This window comes from Perognathus longimembris, chromosome 16, assembly GCF_023159225.1.
Source record: "Perognathus longimembris pacificus isolate PPM17 chromosome 16, ASM2315922v1, whole genome shotgun sequence".
Lineage (NCBI taxonomy): Eukaryota > Metazoa > Chordata > Mammalia > Rodentia > Heteromyidae > Perognathus > Perognathus longimembris.
The window spans coordinates 4,772,277-4,784,736 of NC_063176.1; the positions used below are offsets into that span (position 1 = coordinate 4,772,277).

The following is a 12,460-nucleotide window of genomic DNA, read 5'->3' on the forward strand; positions in this document are numbered from 1 at the left end:
ATGCCTGAAGCCCTGGGTTCAAGTCCTCAGTACCACATAAATAAAAAAGGCTGGAAATGGCACTGTGGCTCAAGTGGTGCACAGACCCTGAGTCTAAGCCCTGGACTGGCAAAAAAAAAAAAAAAATCCATATTCATTTATTATAAAAGAATAGTTATCCATTTATTATGAAAGTATAGTCTCCCATTCCATCTGAATGTCTTCTACACAAAACCCAGCCACATTACTGGCATTACATAGAGCTGGTTAAAAATGCAAACTGTTGGGGCTAGGAACATGCATGAAGCCCTGGGTTCGGCTCCTCAGTACCACATATACACAGAAAAGGCCAAAAGTGGCACTGTGACTCAAGTGCTACAGTGCTAGCTTTGAGCAAAAGAAGCTCAAGGACAGTGCCCAGACCTTGAGTTCAAGCCCGAGGACTTGGCTTGATGAAAATTTAAAAATAATAAAATAAAAATGCAATGTCTTGCCAGGTGCAGGCGGCTCAAGCCTGTAATCCTAGCTACGCAAGAGGCTGAGATTTGAGGACCACAATTTGAAGCCAGCCTTGGACAGCAAAGTCCAAAAGGAGCTCAGGGCCCTGAGTTCAAACCCCAAAATAGCACCAAAAACAACAACAAAAAAAGCAGCAGCAGCAAATTGTTGTAACTCTACCCATTTAACTAAGATCCCATTGTTTGACTTAAGTTTTTTTAACTGTTCTTAACAGATACCAAAAAGATTAAAAGCAAAATGTACCTTCCCCAATGGGTCGTTGCATACATTCTCTACAGTAACTAACTGAACATTTTCTTTCACAGTGTCACTGTTATGTTACTGGTGGACGGGGGTTGGTTTTTGAGACAAGGTCTTACTAACCATGCAGTAGCCTTAAACTGGCAATCCTCCTGGATGCAGTAGCCTTAAACTGGCAATCCTCCTGGATCCAAGGATTTCAGAAATGTACCACTCCACCTTGCTTACTAATGCATTCTTTATTCCCTATCCATTATAAATCATGAGACAAATACCATTTGTGATGAATATCATTTTCACATCAAACCCAACAACTAAGCCATATATATAGTTAAAAACTTTTTTTTACCCTCTTCAAATGTGAGTCTAGACCTTGAAAGACACTGTGAGAGAAAGAGACTTTAGACCCTGAAATCTACACTCTAGAGAACATAATGCAAAAGTACCTCATTTGCCCATTATTAGAAAACAGTTGATATTTGCTCTATCACTTATATGAGGAAATAAAATTTATGTTGCACTAATGGGTAAAATTCTACAGTAATAAAACTATTTAAAGAATGGAATTTTTTTTTCGGGGCTGGGGATATAGCCTAGTGGCAAGAGTGCCTGCCTTGGATACACGAGGCCCTAGGTTCGATTCCCCAGCACCACATATACAGAAAATGGCCAGAAGCGGCTCTGTGGCTCAAGTGGCAGAGTGAGCCTTGAGCGGGAAGAAGCCAGGGACAGTGCTCAGGCCCTGAGTCCAAGGCCCAGGACTGGCCAAAAAAAAAAAAAAAAAATGGAATTTTTCTTCTAATGCTGAATACATTGTCTGCATATGTAACAAATCTGTTAGCATCTTGACATAAATACACCCTAAGACTATATTCACCATGCACTATTGACAGGGGGTCCCCAAAGTATGGTAACCTATCCTACTTGCTATATCCCTCAACTTCCCCTCAACAGAAAACTATGTGGTCTTTTTGCCAACTATTAACTAGACTCACACTTTTGCCTCATGAATCAATGAAGACAAAGAGATAGAGCAAGTAGTATTAAAAGAGATGATCAGAAGATGGTTCTTAATCTTCCATTTTGTACCTTTACAATGAAGCCCTCTGCAGATCTTATGTCAATTAAGTCTGAAGTATAGAAACGGAAAGACAAGTTTGGGTTCCTCAGAACAAAAAATTGTTTCGACTGTTGCCATTCAATGGAAATTGAAAGTCATTCTACCACAGAAATGTCATAGTAGCTAGTGGAAAGGCCTGTGTGAATAGACTTCAAGCACGTAAGTACTTAAATAGCTAATTTTACTACACAAAAATGTAAGCAACTACAATATTAAAACTTGGTCTTTCTATATATACAATTTAGACTTCTGCTAATAAGTAGCTGATCATTTTGTAGCCTGGAAACATTTTCACAAGAATGTACAAATTTTGTTCAAGATTACTTTATATACTATTTAGGGGCACTATAAAAGATTTTAACTATAAAAGATCATAAATAATCCCACATCACCTCAAAAAATATAATAGACTTTACATTTTAACATACTCAAAGCAAGTCCTTAAGACTCTATCAACCAAAACGCCCAGCAAACATAGAAAGCATTAATTACCTGATCCATCTGTGCCTGAACCAGATCTGACAGATCCATCTGTGAAGGAAACAGATTCAGAACCAGAGTCACTGGCCTCGCTTCTAGTGTCATAATCATTTCCTTCCTCCTTCTGGTCTCTCTCATCCTGTTCATATTCTTCTTCCTCCTCTTCTTCATCTTCTTCCTCCTCTTCTTCCTCTTCTTCCTCCTCCTCCTCTCCATCTTCATCGACCTCCTCATCTTCCTCTGCATCTTCATCTACCTCTTCATCTTCTTCCACATCTTCCTCTACTCCTTCCTCATTCTCAGTGTTATTACCTTGTTCATCAGAAGAACCACTGCTGCCAGTCTCATGGTCAGAACCATATTCTTCAGAGTTCACTTCTTCCTTTGAAGACTGACTGGATCTGCTTGGACGTCTATCAACTTCAAGCCCAATTCTCTGATGTTTAAAGAAAAAGGGAATCAGCAGTCATGTAACAGACAAGGTCAAGATGAATAAATAGTTCTAAAGCCTCAAAGAAAATTGTTTTCTGTTTTACATCTGCAATAATATTTACTACCTCAGAGCCATCTGGTGTAGGAGATTTAGCTCTTCTTTCAGGATCCCTTTTCCGTAGACAAGCTTTTTCAGGCTGACTCTTAAAAGGTTCTCTAGAGGCACTGCTTGAAAGACGAATTTTCCGATCAGCATCTAGACGCTTGTTTCTTTCAGATCTTTGATATTCGTCATTTTTATATTCTGTGACTGACTTTCCTTTTGTACTAACTATTCGTTTGTTATTGCTGACAGATGAACTTAGTGGCTTAGAAATCAATTGTCTTGAATGGACAGAAGGCTTTTGTCGCTTGGTGTCAGTAGATTCCATTCGGTCACTTTTTCTCTTTGATCCTTTAAAATACAATTTAAAAAGACACATAAAAGTATTTTCAACACTGTATTAATTTCATCCAAGATTTACACATAATGTGTATAAGGGAGGGAAAAAGTTTCATTTCTTTAAAATGTCTTATGAAATACCTTAATTGCAAAATTATTCTAAAAGAAAACTTAGCTTTCAGCTACTGAACTAATCCAATATACTTAAAGGGTTCCACATACTTGTGACTCCATTCATATTGAATAGAGCCTTTATGCAGAACATGATTTGTTATCAGCTTTTGATATGAACTACCAAGAAAACAAGTACAATAAACACATTAAAAAATTGACTCTCTTCAAGTACACTTTTTTAAAGAGATAACAGAATTCTTACCCTTTTTTTCACTTTTATCTTGTTCACTCTCTGGATTATATAGTTCATCATCCTGTTCTGGTACTTCAGTCAAAATATCATCTAGAACATTAAGTTCTCCATCTGTAAACAAATTTAAAAATAGGTAAAAAAAAAAAATTAGTATCCATGAAGCACTGATTCCACGAGTAGTTAGCAAGTATGGACCATAACCCTCTAGGTGATTTTATTTTAGGACCAAGATACTCATGCCCATAAAACAATTATAGTATAAAGGATATGATTAGTTTTGTTTACAAAACTACATATATACACTACATGAAAGATGGCAGACAACAGTTTAATCAATTAACCATCCAAGTCATTACCATTAATGGGAAATCAACACCATAAACTTCCTGGTATGATGACTGAGAATAAAACATTTCTGAGATAATCCTATACAAAATGCAAACTCTGAACCTATATATGAGGAAAAATGAAATTAAGCCAAATAAAAGATCATGTAAATATGTCTGTCATGGAAGCATAGCTCATATTATTAGAGACAAAATATGTAACTGAACAAAGCTATATCTGAGACTAACTGGGAAAATTTAGGAAATTTAAATAAAATGTTTACATTAAAGTAACAATGTTAGTTTTGAACTTTTTTCTTTCTTTCCAGTCCTGGGCCTTGGACTCAGGGCCTGAGCACTGGCCCTGGCTTCCTTTTGCTCAAGGCTCTGCCACAAGAGCCACAGCGCCACTTCTGGCCATTTTCTATATATGTGGTGCTTGGGAATCGAACCCAGGGCTTCATGTACACGAGGCAAGCACTTTTGCCACTAGGCCATATTCCCAGCCCTAGTTTTGAAATTTTGATAGCCCTATGAATAAGTAAAGAACATTCTTATTTTTAGGAAACATGCTTTAGAATTTAGGGACAAACATACATCATACCTGCAAACTTGAATACAAATATCTACATATATACAAGGGAGAGGGAATTGCCAGAGGGGAGTACTGGAGGGCAAGTTGAGAGAATAAGAGAAAATGGTAACATTTACAGAGTAGCTGAGTACAACAAAATTCTGTACTAGTCCCATAGCTTTTCTATTTATTTGAAGCTATATTAAAAAAAAAAAAAAAGGGGCTGGAAATATGGCCTAGTGGCAAGAGTGCTTGCCTCCTACACATAAAGCTCTAGGTTCGATTCCCCAGCACCACATATATGGAAAACGGCCAGAAGGGGCACTGTCGCTCAGGTGGCAGAGTGCTAGCCTTGAGCGGGAAGAAGCCAGGGATGGTGCTCAGGCCCTGAGTCCAAGGCCCAGGACTGGCCAAAAACAAATAAATAAATAGATAGATAGATAGATAAATAAATACCACCTATTGAGGTTGAGACAAGAGGTATCACATCACCAAAGTGGCTCCAATCCAAGACAATTAAAAAAATTGAAAAAGGGAAAGAAAAAAACCTATCAATGTGCCATACAAAATTTGAAGCCTGTTAATATAAACTGTAAGGTATAACTTGTTCAGAAAAGTCAAAACTATTTTAACATACTCAATGGTCACAAAAACTTATAATTCAGAGCTACTTCCTGAACACTGAACCCTTCTGAAATTGGTTGACATTTTCCCCCAAATCAGTGCAAAATAATATTATAAATACATACAGAAAACATCTAAATTTAACTTTCCTGGAGCTTGGACTCTACCACTTGAGCTACAGAGCCACTCTGGCTTTTTCTGAATAGTTTAGTTTTTATTGGATATGAGTGTCTCAGGCAGGTTCCTGCCCAGGCTGGCTTCAAATCCCAGTCCTCAGATCTCAGCCTCCGGAATAGCTAGGATTACAGGCGTGAGCGACATGAGGCCTGACTCCGGCTCTCTGAGCTGAGCTTCGCTCTAGCACTTGAGCCACAGCTACACTTCCTTCTTTTGGGGAGTAGTTTATTGAAGAAAGGAGCCTCATAAATTTTCTTGTCCAGAATGGCTTCCATCCATGATCTTTGGACCTTAACTTCCTGGGTAACTAGGATTACATTACAGGTGTGAGCCACCAGCACCTGGCTTGTTATGGTTTTAAGGGCTATTGATCACTAGTTGTCCAGATTCTCATCTGAAAATAGCCAGATTCAACACTTTGGGAAAGATAACATAGTAAGGATTTCCATGAAGTGCTGTTTATCCCTATCCAATCAGTAGATTAAGTAGTCTTAACAGACCATGACTGCTTTGCTCTTAACTCTTTATGTGCCCCCATCTTGGAGTCTAAGCACTGTCCCTAAGCTTTCTTGCTTTCTTGTTCAGCCCGGAGTCCAAGCCCCAGGACAGGCCAAAAAAAAAAAGGAATGTAAGAAGCAAGGAAATCTGGATTATCCCTGTTAACTGTTAATATTTACAAAAATTAAACACTGCTTTTAAAAAGCCAATGAGAATTATACTAGTAGATATGTCTAACATATGCTGTTGATTCTGTCAGCTTCCTTCATCAGTTACAAAAAGTACACTGTGTACATGTTAGTTCACTTTCAACTTGGAATGAATGTTACAAATGAAATAGTATTTCAATATACTCACAAGCCTCTGCTGCTAAAGACTATAACCATTTTTAGCATATACTTTTTGGAAACAAGTAATGACCTCCTTAGGATGTAAAATTATATCCACTAGATCTAATTCTTAAACTTAAGTGTTTTAAGTCATGTTCTTGTCCTGAAACTCAGTATTATTGTATTCTATATAAAGAGACAGGTATAGCATACTTCACCAACAGCAATACAGACATGATTAATAAATGTTAGGTTGAAAAAGTTCCATGAACATACAAATCATGTACTATTTAAAGAAAAAAGATTTCTATGGGCTTAAAAAGCACACAGAATGTTACTCTTGATTCTCATAGAGAGAACTATAAAGTCTTTAAAAAATCATTTTAAAACCTCTAAACTTGTTTCAAAATTAAGATACTACAAATTTTATTTTCAAAATGTGCCCGTCAAGGTCAAAGACTCTGTATAAAAGCTGAGGGGGTGGGGTTGTTGCTTTGATTTTTGTGCCAGTCCTGGAGCTTTAACTCAAGGCCTGGTTGCACTGGTTGCAGTTCCAGAGCTTTTTTATTTTTTGCCAGTCTCGGGACTTGAAATCAGGGCTGGGTGCTTGCTGTCCCTGAGCTGCTTTGTGCTCAAGGCTTGGGCACTGTCCCTGAGCTTCTTTTGCTCAAAGCTATCTTAGATACTCTTGCCATTTGAGACACAGAGCCTCTTCTGGCTTTTTCTGTTTATACAGTACTGAGAAATTAAACCCAGGGCTTCATGCATGCTAGGAAAGCACTCTACCACACTAAACCACATCCCCAGTTCTACTTACAGATTTTTAGTGGTTAATTTCTAATGGACTTTGGCTGGCTTTAAATCAGTCCTTAGATCTTAGCCTCTTAAGTAGCTAAGATTGCCAGTGTGAATCACTGGAACCTAGCTGGCCCCTTTAACTTTTTAGGACCCTATCAGCTGCTTTTAGCTTTTTAAGACACATTATCTACTGTGTTAAACAACAACTTTACCTGCCTGACCCTAGTATGCTTTCACTTCTGAATAATACCTGAAGTAAACTGGAGATTCAGTTCAGAGGACATTGAGATTGAGCTACATGAGCTCCAAGTCCAGTTGTAGTATCAAAGAAGAGGGTATATATTGAGAACCCTTTCACTGTGTTGAAGCAATTAGTCATCTTGTGTCTTTCATGTAATTTCAAATGTTTTCTTAGACTAAGCAGCTACAACACAACAAGGTGATAAAAATCTTATGTAACTACAGTAACATGTGATCCACTGTTAACTGAAATGTTATGGAATAACTGTTCTTTCTAAAAGCACAGGAAGGCTCACAGGGACAATACTACACAATTTCAGCAGATTAGCTGTACTGACAATACAAGCAGTATTGCATCTTCCAAATATTTTAACTGTATTACCAGATTATTTGGAATTGTCTTACTTGTAAATCCTGCCCAAGGTTTTCTTTGGCTTGACCTCAGGGCCTGGGCACTATCCCTGAGCACTGTAAGCTCAAGGCTAGTGTGCTCTACCACTTGAGCAACAGCTCCACTCAGCCTTTCGGTGGTGCATTGGGGAGTCTCATGGATTTTCCTGCTCGGGCTGGCTTTGAACCTCAAACCTTCCAATGTCAGCCTCGTGAGTAGCTAGGATTGCCAGTGTGAGCCACCCATGCCTGGCTTTTGCCTCAAATTTTAAACAAACACAAAGCAAAACAAAATGAAATGTAGACTAGCAGGGCACCAAAGGCTCATGCTTGTAATCCTAGTTACTCAGGAGGCTGAGAGCCAAGGAAATGTTTGAAGCCAGTTTTACCTCCATCTTGAAATGTCTAGCACAAGAAAGTCAAAACCTTAATTCCAGAGATAATTAGTGTAGAAAACTAACCTTTATCTGGGACACGATCATTTTTGACCATAGGAGCTCACTAAATTCAAAATTTCAGGATACAGTGTCAGGCTAGAACTTAAAAAGTTAAACACAGAATACAATTTATTTTCCAACACAAGCACCAGAGTACACTATACACTTTTAGTTTAATTCAGTATAGTCTCAGTGGAGTCTGGAAATGTCCTGGAGACTTTCAATTAAGTACATTTTATCTTAAACCAGACTCTCAGCTATTTTTTGTCATTCAAAACTATCTTTATTTTAAACCAAAAAAAAAAAAAAAGATTTTCCTATCCCATCCAATTTCCTCCCTTATAAAAGTGGGAGGCTAAAAAACCAAAAACAAAAAAGTGTGAGAGGCTTAGGCAGGCGCTGGTGGCTCACACCTGTAATCCTATTTGAAGCCAGCCTGAGCAGCAAAGTCCATGAGACCCTTACCTCCAATAAAGTACTCAGAAAAAGCTGGAAGTGGCACTATGGCTCAAGTAGTAGAGCGCTTGAGAAAAAAAATCTCCTGAGACAGCACCCAGACCTTGAGTTCAAGCCCTAGGACAAGTAATAAATAAATAAATAAATGCACAAAAGGTAGCATATTAAGGATAGTATGTTTAACTTTTCCACTTTTTACTACAGGTAAAACCAAACAAAAATACTATTTACATACTCCATGTTTTATAAAACCATGACTAAAGGGAACAGGAAATCTATTATCATAGGACAATAATGAGGTCCAAAGTGTGTATGTGAAAGTCTTACCTCTGTATTTTACATTGGTACCCAAGTCCAACAAGGTAAATATTTAGAGAGACACAATTACTTTACAAAGGAAAATGATGAAAACGGATACTCTTTGCCTTCTTGGGAACTTCCAGTCTTGTGATGTGGAAATTATGTTACTTATGAAAATGGAAACTCTTTAGACACATTTTGGGTTAAACTTTTTATAGCTTTTATAGAGGTTTGTAAGAGTAACAAAAAAGATGTGCAACTTGCCTAGCATGTGCAAGGGATTCTTGGTTTTAATCCCCAGCACTGCCAAAAGGGGGAAAAAAGCATTTACCATTAACAGCCTATATTCTAATATATTTGGGATAAGAAAGGATCATAAGATCATCCTTATTTAATGAAAGCATCATAAAAAACATTATGGAAAATGTCCTGTTTCAAATCAGTAATGACAAAACAGTTAAAATTCCCATTTAAACATGTAGCTGTAAATAATTAAAATTGACCCCCACCCCATCTCCAGTAATATATGCTAGTAAGAAAAAAGATTTCCATTTTTCTTGTTGAAATATAGGAGTTAAAGGTCAAGTGTTGATTCTAACTCTAGCTACAATTATGCGACCAAAGATCACATAAATGATACTTACAGGAAGCACTACTTCCAGAAGGCAGTTTTCTAGCTTTCTTTATAGTCCAGAAAACTTCATTTTAAACTACAAAGAGAAGTCCCTACCAGGTTGTGTCAGGTTTTTTGTTTTGGTTTCTTTGTGCTGGGGTTTGAAAAAAGTGCTTGGGCATTGTGTCTAAGCTTTTCTGCTTTAAGTCTAGTGCTCACACCTCACTTCCAACCTTGACTCAGATCTCAGCCTTCCAAGTAGCTACTCTGGTTTTAAACAGAAGTACAATTATGGAAATTAAATTAGGGAAAAGAATGTTATCCAAAGTAAGAAAGTTCATACTAAGTATTATTGACAGGTGACAACTTCTTGTTTCATTTTGTTTTTACCAACAAGGTCTTGCTATGCAACCCACGGCCAGCCTTGAATTTACAACCCTCCTGCCTTCCAAGTGCTGGGATTGCAGACGTGAGACAGGCCACTATGCCTGACTAGGTCAGGTTTGTTGCTGTTGTTTTGTTTTGTTTTTTTGGCCAGTCCTGGGCCTTGGACTCAGACTTGAGCACTGCCCCTGGCTTCTTTTTTTGGCTCAAGGCTAGCACTCTACCACTTGAGCCACAGCGCCACTTCCACCTTTTTCTATATATGTGGTGCTGAGGAATTGAACCCAGGGCTTCATGTATATATAAGGCGACCACTCTAGCTCTAGGCCACATTCCCAGCCCAGGTGACAACGTCTTAATAATTAAGTTAATGCATCTGGATGGCATAATCACATCATTTCTGAAACAAAACTTTTAAATAAACTGGTGTGCCTGTAATCCTGGCTACTCAGGAGTTTGAGATCTGAGGACTGAAGTTCAAACTCAGCCTGGAGAAGGAACATTCCTGAGATTCTCATCTCCAATCAACCAGAAGTGAAAAAAGGGAAGTGGCTCTGTGGCTCCAAGTGGTAGAGGGCTAGCCTGAAGCGGAAAAAGCTGAGGGACAGGCTCCAAGGTCCGGAGTTAAAAACCCTATGAAGGACAAAATCAAAAACCCAACTTTTTAAGATAATCACTTTTCCTCTTCGATGTGTATTGCCTACCACTGGTTTGTAAGTATATTTATCTTACTGAATTCTTGTAAGATACCGACTCTCGTCCCTCCCTCTCTAATCACAACCAGACTCCCATATTCATAACTCACGAACTATTGACAATCAAATGCTGAATTAAGATCCATTTTAATTACTACTACTAAGTGGATTTCTTTCTTCAAATACACACACACATTGAGTAACTTTTGGAAGTTTAAAGATGGAAAATAAAGGTATTATAGCCTAATCAACAAACTGACTTAGGCCAAGGCATTACCTTAAGAATATTCCCAAGCTTGTCCTCATAGTGGAGAGAAATTAACTGAAACTATATGCTCTCCAGATGTAGACACCAGAAAAAAACTGAAGAGGATGGATGACAACTGTAACCAAGGACTCTTGAGTCCACTTAAAAATAATGAACCGTACAATTAGTCACACAGACACGTGACCAACTCACGGCAACAACTGCGCCATCTTTCAACTGTAACTGTTTCAAGATTACCATGGTGATGGTGATTTTTTTGGGGGGGGGGTGGGGAGGGGAGAGTGCCACTCCTGGGGCTTGAACTCAGGGTCGGGGCTCTGTCCCTGAGCCTCTCTGAGCCCTCTACCACTTGGGCCACTTCCGGCCTTTTCTGTGTTGGGGGGGGGAGGGAGGGAGGGGGGAATCGAACTCGGGGCTTCACGCAGTTAACCAGAAAGCCACCGTTCCCCAAAGACCTCCCATCAGTTACACGAACAAGAACTGATCCAAAACCTGCTCTGATAACGGAGTCTGGGAGCTCGCAGTTTTGAATGCAGTGACAGTCTACCCTAGGAACGAACATGAGGGTCTTTTGGGTGTGGGTTTTTTCCACGTTACCCCCTCCGACTCCCTGGTCCTCCCCGTGGGGGGGTGGGGTGGGGAGGGTGGGGAGGAGGCTCAGGGACCTTAGGGGCGCAACCTGTTTCCTTCCTGACTTAGCTGTCAGCCCCTTCGCGGGCCCTTTCCAATCCGGGGCCCGGGTGGACTTCCCCGCCTAGCGGGCGGGCGTCCGGGGAGGGCGGCGAGTCCGTCCCGCGGCAGGTCGGGGCTCGGAGGGGCCGCGGCGGCGCCTCGCCCGGAAAACCAGAAGAAAAAAAAGAAAAAAGGTGGGGCTGTGGAAAATGCGCATTGACGTCCGCATCGGCGACCCGGAAACCGGGGCCCGCCGGGCGCCCCGCGACGCCCGCCCCCCTCCCCCGGGCCGGGCCGGGCCGCGCTGCCCACGCCGCCTCCCGGCACCGAGCCCGGGGTGGGGTGGGGGGGGGGCCGGGCCGGGCCGGACGTTAGGGCCGCCGGGAGCTTCCTCCCCCCCCACCCCCCCTCCCGAGGGCGGCAGGCCGCGTCGGGCCGCTCGCCGAGGCGGGACCGGGGGGGTGGGGGTGGGGGGCGGGCTGACCGGCTCCGCGCGAGGCCGGCCCACCTCCCCAACCCTCCCTCCCTCCCCTCACACCGGGGCCCCCGCCGCCGCCTCTCCCCGCACTCACCTTTCTCCTCCCGGCTGTCGGCCGCCATTGCTCCCCGCCGGGCTCCGCCGCCGCCGCCGCCGCCCCCTGACCGCGACTCGCGCGGGCGCCGCCGCCGCGGCAGCAGTCGCACGAGCGGGTCCGTCCGTCCGTCCGTGCGTCCGTCAGTCCGGCCGGCGCGGTGCGCGGCGTGAGGCGCGGTGCGCCGCGGGCCTCTCCCCGCTCGCCCGCCTCGACGCACCCCCCCTCCCGCCCCGCGGCCTCCCTTCCCCTCCCTTCACCCGCAGCCCCGACGCTCGGCCCTTCCCGGTGCCCGCGGGGGGGAGAATCCGACGCGGGAGTGGGGGGCGGGCAGGAGAGGAGGGAACCGAAAACAGATGGCGACGACGGCGGCGGGCGGGCGGGCAGGCGGGCGGCGCTAAAATGGAGCCTGCTTCCTGCGGGAGACAATCCCGCTCCCGAAATGCCCTGCGCTGTTTACGCTCCGCGCCTCCCCGGCGGGGCGTAGGGAGGGGGGGGGAACGGGAGACGTCACAGTGCGGAGAGGGG

The 12,460-nt window shown here is 42.3% G+C and overlaps 1 protein-coding gene across 2 annotated transcripts in view; it reads right to left on the bottom strand.

Moving 5' to 3' along the window:
• The window catches only part of Ythdc1 (YTH domain containing 1), a 34,409-nt gene extending 22,295 nt beyond the window's left edge, over positions 1 to 12,114 (bottom strand). The window contains exons 1-4 of one of the 2 annotated variants that reach the window (XM_048364664.1): positions 11,933 to 12,114; positions 3,589 to 3,690; positions 2,896 to 3,224; positions 2,351 to 2,774 (exon numbers count right to left, since the gene is read on the bottom strand). In XM_048364664.1, the coding sequence (XP_048220621.1) occupies positions 2,351 to 2,774; positions 2,896 to 3,224; positions 3,589 to 3,690; positions 11,933 to 11,960 (883 nt within the window). In that variant the 5' untranslated portion in view covers positions 11,961 to 12,114. The remainder of the gene's footprint in view (positions 1 to 2,350; positions 2,775 to 2,895; positions 3,225 to 3,588; positions 3,691 to 11,932) is intronic. The other variant, XM_048364665.1, reaches the window with a different exon arrangement.
• Positions 12,115 to 12,460: the final 346 nt, after the last annotated feature.